General features: G+C 34.1%; 1 protein-coding gene across 1 annotated transcript; it reads left to right on the top strand.

The window, feature by feature from the left end:
• Window positions 1–6,205: 6,205 nt before the first annotated feature.
• On the top strand, window positions 6,206–10,666 carry LOC125809215 (nitrate reductase [NADH]). Its single transcript, XM_049488876.1, has 4 exons — window positions 6,206–7,338; window positions 7,412–7,552; window positions 8,402–8,634; window positions 9,044–10,666. The coding sequence occupies exons 1-4, from the start codon at window positions 6,312–6,314 to the stop codon at window positions 10,376–10,378; spliced, it is 2,736 nt and encodes a 911-aa protein (XP_049344833.1). The 5' UTR covers window positions 6,206–6,311; the 3' UTR covers window positions 10,379–10,666.
• The last annotated feature ends 1,931 nt before the right edge of the window (window positions 10,667–12,597 follow it).

Genomic DNA, 12,597 nt, shown 5'->3' with positions numbered 1-12,597 from the left:
GTCATAGCCATTTGCCAACCAGGATGAAGTGAAGCCTGGGAATAGGAAGTAGGTTCAGAGATATGGGAAGTGGAGTTGAGCAAGGCTTGATTTGTAGAGGACAAAGCAGAAAAAGAAAGCACAGAAGGTTGAATAGGAGTAGAGAAACAGGATGTAGTGGCAGGGGAAAGAAAGACTGAATTACAAATATAATCTTTCAAGTAACTAGGGGTTTTATGTGCTCTAGTAGATGCTCTGGTAGGAATGAGGGAAGTAGGAACAACAGGAGAAGGAGATCGATCTGGGGACACCAAAGATGTAGGAGATGGAGAGTGGCCAGTAGAAGAAGAAGTTAAAGTATCAGAAAAGGGAAAAGTTGGAGGAGTAGGAACTGGAAGGGTAAAATCATCAGAAACATGGAAAGAAGGAGAATGGACAGGAAAGAAAAGAGGATTTACAGTTTGGGAAATGAAAGGAAAGATAGCTTCATGAAATTTAACATTTCTAGAAACAAACACTTGCATTGATTTGAGGTTTAGGAGCTTGAAACCTTTCTTTCCAGCTGGATATCCAATGAAAACACAAGGAATAGACCTAGGATCTAATTTGGATCTGTGAATAGGTAGAGTGCAAGCATAGGCAAGACAACCGAAAGCTCTTAGATTCTCATAAGAAGGTGGAGTACCAAACAAAATCTCATAAGGGCTCTTGTGTTGGAGAGTCTTAGAAGGAAATCTATTAATAAGAAAAGTTGCAGTCAATAGACACTCACCCCAAAAAGAAATAGGCAAATTAGATTGATATAAAAGGGCTCTACAAGTCTCCAACAAATGCTTGTGTTTTCTCTCAACAACTCCATTTTGTTGAGGGGTGTAGACACAAGTAGTTTGATGTAAAATACCCTGTGAAGAAAAGAACTGAGAGGCTTCCAAACTAGTCCCAAGTTCTAGGGCATTATCTGATCTAATTTTTTTGACTTTTCTGGAAAATTGCCTCTCTATCATTGCTAAGAATGTTTTAAGGACAGGAAAAGCATTAGACTTAGCACTTAAGAGATAAGTCCAAGTCCCTCTACTAAAATCATCAACAATGGTTAAAAAATACTTAAAACCATCATGTGTAGAGTCTTTATATGGCCCCCAAGTGTCAATGTGAATTAGTTCAAAGATGTCAGTGGTTGATATTGTGCTAGATTGGAAAGGTAATTTAACTTGTCTTGCTTTAGCACAAATAACACAATGATCAAGGAAAGAAGATGAATTTGAACAAGTAATAGAGGGAATATTTCTCATATTAGATAAGGGCAAATGCCCCAAACGATTGTGCCAGAGGATTACATCAGAAGAACCAACTGCTGAGCATGAAATAGGAAAAACAATCTGATCACTACTACAAATGAAAGACATTGGACAAGAGTCCTTGATTTTGCTTAAAGAACTAGTACGAGGCTTGAATGAGTGAAGTAGATAGAGTCCTTCCTTTTGTCTACCAAGAACCACTGGCCTCTTCATTGAAGGGGCCTGCAAAATAGCACAAGAAGCAGAAAAAATGAGAATAGAATCACCTAGTTGACATAATCGATGAACTGATAATAGATTGTACTTGAAACTAGGGAGAAACAACACATTAGAGATAGTGAAATTGGGAAAAATGTTTACACATCCTGCCTGTGTAACTTTTACCCTTTGTGAATTAGGAAGGTTGACAAAAACAGGTTTAGTAAGAGCCCTAACATTAAACAAGAGATTTAAATCACAAGTCATATGTTCAGAGGCTCCTGAGTCAAGGATCCAAACAATAGAATCAGATTTTAGAGCAGAGTGTTCAGGGATACCAGCACAATTGGCAGTGACTGTGACTTCAGAACTCAATTCTTCTGGAGATTCAAACTTAAACTGCTGGAGAAGATGACATATGTTGTTGTATTGTTCTTGAGTGATGTGCTGTTGTGAAGTTGATTTACTCCCTTCAGCTTCAGAAGCAACTGCAGCATGTCCATGAGCAGTACCAAACTGAGTCTTTTTACTCTTGGTAAATTTAAAATCTGCTGGAAAACCTATGATTCTATAACATTTGTCAGCAGAGTGCCCTGGTTTCTTGCAGTGTGAGCATTGAAGCGTGTTTTTCTTAGCCTCGGGATATCTGTTGAATCTTTGAGCCCCAAACTGATTTTTTGTTGTCATGAATGCAGATTCAGCAGAGTGTTGAGAAACTCGTATCTCCCTTTGTTTCTCATCCTGGATCAGGAGTGAGTAAGCATGATTGATGCTTGGCATAGGAGTGGACATTAGGATGTTGCTCCTAACACCTGAGTAAGTGTCATTCAAGCCCATGAGGAACTGAATGAGCCTACCCACTTGGTGTGACTTCAGGGTTTTGTCCTTTCCTCCACAAGAACATTCACAAGAGCAGTGATTGCAGGTATCTAGACTGTCTAACTCATCCCAAATTCTCTTTACCTTAGTAAAATACCCTGCAACATCAGAATTACCTTGAGTGAGATCACTAAGTTCCTTTTGAAGTTGATAGAGCATAGCCCCATTGCTTTGACCAAATCTGTCCTCTAATTCTTGCCAGATGTTTCTAGCAGTTCTGGAATAGAGAACGCTTTCAGCAATTTCCTTAGACAAGGAGTTGAGCAGCCAAGAAATCACCATGTCATTACAGCGACTCCAAGCAGTATAAAGAGGGGCATAGATCTGAGGTTCTAAGAAGGTGCCATCAATCAAGCCGATTTTATTCTTAGCTGAAAGAGCTATGAACATGGCCCTTCTCCATGCTCCATAGCCATTACCATTGAAGGTAGAATTCACCAAGAGCATCCCAGGGGAATCTGAAGGATGCAGGTAAAAGGGATGAGAATGGTCATTGTTGCTGGAGGTTTGAGGAGGAGGAAGAGGCTGAGTTCCTGGGAGAACAACAGGAGAAGCAACAGGGGTATCAGATGGTTGAGTATTCACCATGGTGAAAGGAAATCAGAGAAAGAGGAGCAACGAAAAATTAGTGAGGGATCTATTGCTCTGATACCATCTTGGAAGAAAAAAACGATAGGAATTGTGAAATTCTCACTGTGTATTTCTTCTCAAGCTGTACATGTATAAATACAGTAAAAAAGGAATCAAAATCTGTTATGCCTAGGACACTTGTACAAATCCTATTAGTCTAGCCTATAGATAATATAGAATTTTAATTTATACAAAAAATAGAGAAATCAGATAATTTGAAATATCAATATTGTGGAAGCTTCCAAAATGATGAGTCAGCTCATCCAGGTGTCTCAATCAAACTTTGAACCAACGGTCTTGATTTAATTTTATTGTCTTGTGATGGACGGTTGTGATGCACAAGTCTAAAAGGAAATAAATGTGTCTGAACCTTGTTCACTTCACACTTTGAAACTATGTCTTTCCTTTGTCCTCCATTGTTGTCGTGAGTTTGAGCTTCTTCATCACCAACACATATTGATATGAAAAAAATTGCAATTTATAGTACTTTTCGTATAGTTTTTGAATTTTTTTTTTATTTAAAATATCGATTTAATGTAATCTAATTTAACTTTAAAAATTAATCAAATTAACTTTGAAAAATCGCATAGCTAAAAGTGGATGGAGAAAGTACAAAAAAAGTAACTTTTATTTTTGGATACTCATTCGGTATTGGGCATTTAATTACCCAATTAATTTAAATTTGTATAATGTATGTATTGTAGGAAACTACAATATGGATACTGAGCTCGTTTTTTTTTTTTTTTCTTTTAATAAAAAAAAGTAAGTGAATTTTCATGAATATTATTGTATTCATAGTAAGTCACTGCTTTGAAAGTGGTCTGATCATATCGATCGTTACACAAAATAAGACTTGTCATTATTTTCTAATTATAGAATTAACGATCCAATAGAATAAAATAGAAGCATTAATCAAAATAAATATTATATTTAAACTAACAATATAATAAAAATATATTTTTAATACAGTAGACAAATAGCGGAAATTTAATTATTCGTACATTTAGGTAGGTAACTAACTAGTGCAGGCATCATGTGGTTTAAGATTTACGAAGACATAATAATCCAACATTAGATTATGTTTGTTGAACGCGACGAAGTTTCATTGCATCTGCTAATTATACGCATTTGCACACGTACCCAGAATCGCTAATCTTAATGCGGATAATTAACCCATAATTCAAAGTGGATTAAGAGCCCGTTTGGATTGATTTAAAAAAAAAAAGTTTTTAAGTAAAAAATAAAAAGTCAAACTAAAATGACTTTTAAGTAAAAAAAAATAAAAAGTAGGGGGAGACCTACTTTTGGGTTTTGACTTATTTTAAGTCATATTAAACTTATTTTAAGTCATTTTTTTACCTTGCCAAACACTTCCTAACTTATTTTAAGTTATTTTTTGACATAGTTTAAGTTCTTTTTTTATATTTGTCAAACACTTCTAGAAGTCAAAAACTGACTTAAAAGTAGGCTTGACCGACTTTTAAGCCAATCCAAACACCCTCTAAGTCTTTGTTAAGTTCTGAGGCTGCTTATTTTGTAGGGTTTAAGAAAACAATAGTACTACTACCTATGGATAAATAATTATTCATGAAATATATTTATATAAATAAATAAATAAATAATTAGACCTGGAAAATATGTATGAATGACATGTAAATAAAAATGAAAAAATCTTTACACAAATATGCCTAGTTGAAGTGGAAATTTTATAATTGTAATTCTCCAAGAACCTTTAAAAAAACGTATTTGAAATTTGAATGGATAAGGGGAAAATCTCATAAAGAAATTTAAAAATTGAAAGGAGAGGTGTGGAATTATAATTTTTGTTAGATTGTGTAATTTTTTATTGAATCAAAACATGTTATAACCTATAACAATTTTCGGCAGTTTTGATTTTTGGAAATTGTAGCAATAGTTATGTTTAAATGTTATTGAAAAGGTTGTTCCCGTTATTGAAGGATGTGGTGCAGTTTTGATTTTAAATATGGGATAGTAATTTTTTTTTGATAGAGAGCAATAAGCGTTACTTTCGAATGAGAGTTATTCGACACAAATTTAAATTAATCGAGTTTCAGTTTGTATATCGAAACCAAATAAGAAACTAATAGTTCAATTAGTTGGCTGACTAAACTTTCACCTTATTGGTGACGGTCCAATCCCTCCCTTATAGTCTCCTCCATAAATTTGCAATTAGCACATTACAAGTCCATTTCAGATTGAAATAGTTCGTTATAACTAACAATATCAAAGAAAACTTTTGAATGTGCTTGCTAACAAAAATAACACTACTACCTTATTTTTGGCTTAATACATTTACGATTCTTTAAACTTGTTAATAAATTTCATATAAATATTCAAATTACGACTTGTTTCCATCAATAAACCTAAACACATAATACCATAGACACTTTCAATTTATTTTTTACAAAACAAAATATGAAGGTATAGTTAATGAAAAACATGTAAGGCTTGTTTTACACATAGGCCATAAGGGCATGAGTACCATTTTTACCCAAAAAAATTTAGTATGTAGTGGTAGTAGCTGTGGAGCCGTTAATAATGTTTATTGTGACTCAAAACCACGGCAAAAAAAAACAAGAAACAGCTGTTAGCCCTAACCAACAGCTGCATATATTTAAGCCATTTCAGAAACAACACCCCTTTTTCTCACTGACCCCAGCCGCATTAAAAGTGGATCAAGTACCGAAAACACTTTTAAATTCAACGTAAATTATTAGTTTTTCATTTTTGAATTATTAATAATTTTAAGAACATCTTTTACTTGACTAATTTAACTTAAATAGATCTCATACACCCTTAAATTTCTGTCAAGCTTAGGATGTTGTTAACACTTTTCTCAACTTTTTATTAAGAGTTCCATGTTTATACAAGAGTAATTTGTTTGAGACCACTTGATGTATCATGTGGTAGATTGAGAATGTATTTAAATTTAATTGGTCAAGTAAAAAATTGAAACTAATAATTTACATCAAATTTAAAATTGCTTTTAACACTTCACGCGTAAAATTGTAAACTATAGACCAATTTATATTTTTGCGGATGATGTCACAAACTTTTGTAATCAAAATTCAATTTTGGTGTCGATTTTTTGGGTCCTACTTACGTATAGTAAATATGGGGTTGAGACAGTTCGGAACGTTTCTATATAAACACAACTCTCCGCACTCACAATATTCGTTCCCAAACCAAACAAGAACAACCAAAATCTAAATACCTTAGAGAAAAATCTCTTTTCTTTCTTTCTTTCTTTTCTATTTTCCTTAAATTTTCCCATTCATATATATTTTTTTAATTTCTCAATAATCAATGGCGGCATCTGTTGAAAACAGGCAGTTCACTCACCTTGAACCGGGTTTATCAGGCGTAGGCCGTACTTTCAAGCCTAGGCCTGATTCCCCGGTTCGTGGTTGCAACTTCCCTCCGTCATCCAACCATGAACTCCCTTTCCAAAAACAACAAAATACCCCCATTTACCTTGATTACTCGTCTAGTGAAGATGAAGATGATGATGACGAAAAAAATGAATACGTTCAAATGATCAAAAAAGGTAAAACTGAATTAGAACCATCAATTCACGATACTAGAGACGAAGGTACCTCTGATAATTGGATCCAACGAAACTTTTCCTTAATACGTCTCACCGGTAAACACCCATTCAACTCCGAACCCCCTTTGGCTCGACTTATGCATCACGGTTTCATCACTCCAGTCCCACTTCATTACGTCCGTAACCATGGCCCCGTTCCCAAAGCCTCCTGGGCTGACTGGAGCGTCGAAGTAACCGGGCTAGTAAAACGACCAATGAAATTCACAATGGATCAGCTGGTTAACGAATTTCCTTCACGTGAATTGCCTGTCACACTTGTATGCGCTGGCAATCGTCGGAAAGAGCAGAATATGGTTAAGCAGACGATTGGTTTCAACTGGGGCGCTGCTGCCGTTTCAACTACCGTATGGCGCGGAGTACCCCTCCGCGCCTTGTTGAAACGGTGCGGTATTCATAGTAAGAAAAAAGGCGCGCTTAACGTCTGTTTCGAAGGTTCAGATGTTTTACCTGGAGGTGGAGGTTCAAAGTACGGAACGAGTATAAAGAAGGAATTCGCCATGGATCCATCTCGTGATATTATTGTAGCTTACATGCAAAACGGAGAAATGTTGACACCGGATCACGGGTTTCCGGTAAGGATGATTATTCCGGGATTCATCGGTGGAAGAATGGTGAAATGGTTAAAGAGGATTGTGGTCACTACACAAGAATCTGAAAGCTATTATCATTACAAGGATAATAGAGTCCTCCCTCCACATGTTGACGCTGAACTTGCTAACGCTGAAGGTATGAATAATAATTATCTATTTTAGAATGAAAATTTATTGAATATATATTGAAATTGGTCATTTTGTTTCAGCATGGTGGTACAAACCAGAGTACATCATCAATGAGCTCAACATCAACTCTGTCATTACAACTCCGTGCCATGAAGAAATTTTGCCTATTAATGCGTGGACTACTCAGCGACCTTACACGTTGAGAGGCTATGCTTATTCTGGTTAGTTATTTTAACAATTAGATCTCTGATTTGCTGAATTTTCTTAGTATTGTCGAATTTCATCAACTCTGACGTTTTTATTTCGTCCTTATATGTACCTCTTGTTTTCGGCTAATTACAACCTCACCCTCTTATTTCATATTGTGATACAAATTCTAGAATTTTATTTTTATCACAATATTTTGGGAGTATTAGTTATATTATATTCATGAATAAATTAAAGTTATAGTTAAAAAGTGTAGTATTATAAGTATTTTGTATTAGGATAGTAAAGGAAAAATAGGCGTGAGTGGAGGTAGATGCATGAGCTTTTCATCAACTTGTTTGGTTATGTGAAACAGAATAGCAAGAAAAGGACAATATGGTTAGATTTATTTAATGGTTTACAGAAAAACCTGGGGAGCTTTCCTAGTTCTGAAGAGTCGGTCTAAAAAAAATTTAAATTGAATTTGCCTAAAAAGACAGAATCTTTTTGACTGCTTTAGTTCCTGCATCTTAGGCTGCCTCAACAACATTATAATAAGTTGAATTATTATTATAATATTATATTTTGTTCATATTCAATTAGAAAACTTTCAAGTGGTCACTTTATATGGATCTAGTCAAATATTATTTTAATTAATCCTAGGTATAAGGACTTTATTTTTTTCTAATCAACGTGCCTAACTTGTTGCAATTTTGATTCAAATACAAGTTTGACCCTTCAAGTGGAGAAAGTGTTACATTATTAATTGAATAAGAAATTTCAGACATAACTTGTCCGGAAAAGTCAGTTACATGCTTAAACTAATATATTACACACGATTACTATTGAATTTATGAATTGATGAGATGGTGATTGTGTAACAGGTGGAGGTAAAAAGGTGACTCGAGTGGAAGTGACTTTGGATGGAGGAGAGACATGGAGTGTGTGTACACTTGATCACCCAGAGAAGCCAACTAAGTATGGCAAGTACTGGTGTTGGTGCTTTTGGTCACTCGAGGTTGAGGTGCTCGACTTGCTTAGTGCTAAAGAAATTGCTGTACGAGCTATCGATGAGACCCACAATACTCAACCCGAGAAGCTTATTTGGAACGTTATGGTAAATTCACTTTAACTTTTTACAAGTTCTTTGAATTGATGGCGTAAAGTCAAATATATGTAACTAGTCCTTGATGAAAAGTAATTTTCAGTCCTTTTCAACTTTACTCTTTATGATTACTTTACAATATGCAGATTGATAGAGCATGTGATTTCATATGCCAAAACAAATAAACTAGAAAACAAAAAAATTTCATTGGTTATAGTTTTAGATTCTTTTTTTTGAGGTGTGGTCCATAGATGATCAATTTAAGCCACAGACGTACCGAATAATGAAAATTCCTATTACGTAAGCAGATGCATGATAACATGACTTGTCAGACCTCTTATTTTAATTTGACTTGATAGTGTTAGTGAGTAACTTGTTTTACAATTTTCTAACTTTATGTGATGGATGTTGTAATGTTCAGGGAATGATGAACAATTGTTGGTTTCGAGTGAAGATGAATGTGTGCAAGCCTCACAAGGGAGAGATTGGTATAGTGTTTGAGCACCCGACCCAACCTGGAAACCAATCAGGTGGATGGATGGCAAAGGAGAGACACTTGGAGATATCAGCAGTGGCTCCTCCAACACTAAAGAAGAGTATTTCAACTCCTTTCATGAACACAGCTTCGAAGATGTATTCCATGTCTGAGGTGAGGAAGCACAACTCTTCAGACTCTGCTTGGATCATAGTCCATGGACATATCTACGATGCCTCACGTTTCTTGAAAGACCATCCTGGTGGTGTTGACAGCATTCTCATCAATGCTGGAACTGATTGTACTGAGGAATTTGATGCAATTCATTCTGATAAGGCTAAGAAGCTATTGGAGGACTTTAGGATTGGTGAACTCATAACTACTGGTTACACGTCTGATTCGTCTCCAAACACTTCTGTACATGGATCCTCTTCCATTAGTAGCTTCTTAGCACCTATTAAGGAACTTGTTCAAACACCAACAAGGAGTGTAGCCCTCATCCCAAGGGAAAAAATCCCTTGCAAACTCGTCGACAAGCAATCCATCTCCCATGATGTTAGAAAATTCAAATTTGCATTACCCTCTGAGGATCAAGTCTTAGGTTTACCTGTTGGCAAACACATTTTCCTCTGTGCCACAGTTGATGACAAACTCTGCATGCGTGCCTACACACCTACTAGCACAGTCGATGAAGTAGGGTTCTTCGAGTTGGTTGTCAAAATCTACTTCAAAGGTGTTCACCCTAAATTCCCTAATGGAGGTCAAATGTCACAACATCTTGATTCTCTCCCAATAGGTGCATTCCTCGACGTTAAAGGTCCATTAGGTCACATTGAATACCAAGGCAGGGGTAATTTCTTAGTCCATGGTAAACAAAAGTTTGCCAAGAAGTTAGCTATGATAGCTGGTGGAACAGGTATAACTCCTGTATATCAAGTAATGCAATCAATTTTGAAAGATCCAGAAGACGACACAGAAATGTATGTGGTGTATGCAAACAGAACAGAGGACGATATTTTGCTCAAAGAGGAACTCGATGCATGGGCAGAGCAAATCCCAGATAGAGTTAAAGTTTGGTATGTCGTTCAAGAATCAATTACAGAAGGATGGAAGTATAGTACAGGATTTGTTACAGAAGCAATTCTCAGAGAACATATACCTCAACCATCTCATACAACATTGGCATTAGCATGTGGACCACCTCCTATGATACAATTTGCTATTAATCCAAACTTGGAGAAAATGGGATATGACATTAAGGAGGAATTATTGGTGTTCTAAATTGGATGATGATCATATATTTCTGGTGGAATAAATTCCTTTTTGTTTTTCATTTGTACATATTGTACTTCTTGTAGTTCTTACATTTTAATTTTCTATTTTTTCTTGTTAACTTTAGGTATAAAATGTTGTACTCTCTACTAGTATGTGTGTGTCAAAATTAAGTTGTAATATTCATCATGGAATTATAGTAACTTTTATGGTGACATTCCAAGTCTTGTTGTAAGAGATTTTTACCAAATCAATGTATATATATAGTAAATTGCAACTTTTGTGTGTGTGTATTTATTTTTCTCTGAACTTCAAAACTACAATGTTGCTCTTTATTCAATATTAGTGGTGTAATTAGTACTCCATATTACAAGACTAAAGGATAGTAAATGACTGCAATAAGTTTTCTTTGTCCTTTTTCATAAAATTATTATATATTTTTTCTCATAAAAATCGCACAACTTTATTTTGTAACGTAAAAATTACGCAAGACACGTGACAAAAAAGTCATTATGGCCGTATACCCAACTCTTTCAATGCACATAAAAAAAATGGCCGTATAAGGACCTTATTTTTTTCTAATCATCTTTCTTCTTGATTCCTAATTTCCTTTAATAAAAAAAATGACTTTGTGACATACTCCTAACAACTATGTGACTATCTGAGAAGTCAAACTCCTTATTGCATAGGCTTTCTAAATTCTCAAAAGTTGAATTAATGGGATCAAAATACATAATCGTAATCTTATATCATGTTTATACACACATAGTTTTACATGTTTATACAAACAATAAGACCATATATAGGCAACTATATGGTCTATGGCTCTAAAATGGAATAAGAAAATCTACCTCATATATTGTTGAAAATTTAATTAAATAATAAAAATGTGTTCTTTCTAAAAGTTTAAACTTTTAGATGAGATGGACACATAATTCAACATGATATCAGTCTATCAGAGCCGACAGAAGTCCTGAGATCGAATCATCAGTTCACTCGAAAGTAACCTTATTTTACATATATATATTATATACCCTATAGTGCTAAACTTCACGAAAAGACATTTTATCTTGACTTCTCTGCGATCGAAGTGTGACATTGCAAATGTTTAATATAACATGTTCTTTTTATCCGCTATAAAGAGATGGGCATTAGATATACATACTATATATAGATATATCATGTTGTACACACTATATAAAGAAGAAGAGATTTATATTTCGTCCTTTATATATTATTGTCACTTCCCTAAATATTACTTATTAGACTTCTTACGTATATATAGTTCAATTTCATAACAATATTTTTTTTATTACAAGTTTTCTGTACAAAGTAGGCGTTTATAATTTAGACACGAATCTTGTGATATTTGAGAAATGATAGTATTCGAAGTTAAAGCTTTAAAGGGTACAATATTTAAAAACTAAAATTATATTTTAACATGCATTTCACTTGAAAAAGTTATCAGAAGTTTTGTATATAAATATTTTTTTATGGAAAAGTTTGAATCATATTTTCAAACTTAAAAAACTCAATTCCATGTTGAAGTGAAAAAATTGAATACAATATGTAACCAAACAATTGATTATTTGAAAACGATATAAGTTGGCGAAAAACCAAAAAGATTATTAAGATGAAAATGATATTTCTATTTGACTTTATCAATGATTTAGATATTTCTCTAACTTTTTTATAAGGGAAAAATGTTTGAAATATATTCGAACTTTAACTGAAATTGCTGTTATGATATCGAACTTTGGAAATGACCTTTTACCCCTCTGCACTATTTAATAGTGTATTTTAAAGGTACATATGTGTCCACGTGGACATCATAAATATTGCATCATTATAAATATTAATGTGTCCACGTGGGCACATATATACCTTTAAAATACAATATTAAATAGTGCAGGGGGTAAAAGGTCCTCCATAAAGTTGGTATCGTAACAACAATTTCGGTCAAAGTTGGAGTATTTTTCAGACCCTTTTCCCTTTTTAAAACATAATATTTTCGTAATATAAAAAAAACAATTATTATATTAACCTTTTTTTTTGTTTGGGCATCATGAATAATGATTTAAGGTATTTTTTTCTCATTTTGAATAATTTATTTTAAATCATTTTAAAAAAAGATTCTATTATCAAAACATGGATTTAAAAAAAAAAAATGCCAAGCCAAAGGTCGACTAGAAAACAGTATATTTTGCAAGAAATGCCATAATAACACA

The sequence above is a fragment of the Solanum verrucosum genome, unplaced genomic scaffold, assembly GCF_900185275.1.
Source record: "Solanum verrucosum unplaced genomic scaffold, falcon-dt-bn FXZP01000062.1, whole genome shotgun sequence".
In the NCBI taxonomy this organism is placed as follows: domain Eukaryota; kingdom Viridiplantae; phylum Streptophyta; class Magnoliopsida; order Solanales; family Solanaceae; genus Solanum; species Solanum verrucosum.
This window is presented reverse-complemented; position numbering and strand designations above follow the sequence as displayed.

Coding starts and splice junctions, on each gene's coding strand:
- LOC125809215 (XM_049488876.1), top strand. CDS start 6,312: ATGGCGGCATCTGTTGAAAACAGGCAGTTCACTCACCTTGAACCGGGT. Junction 7,339..7,411: donor TGAACTTGCTAACGCTGAAG/GTATGAATAATA, acceptor ATTTTGTTTCAG/CATGGTGGTACAAACCAGAG. Junction 7,553..8,401: donor GAGAGGCTATGCTTATTCTG/GTTAGTTATTTT, acceptor ATTGTGTAACAG/GTGGAGGTAAAAAGGTGACT.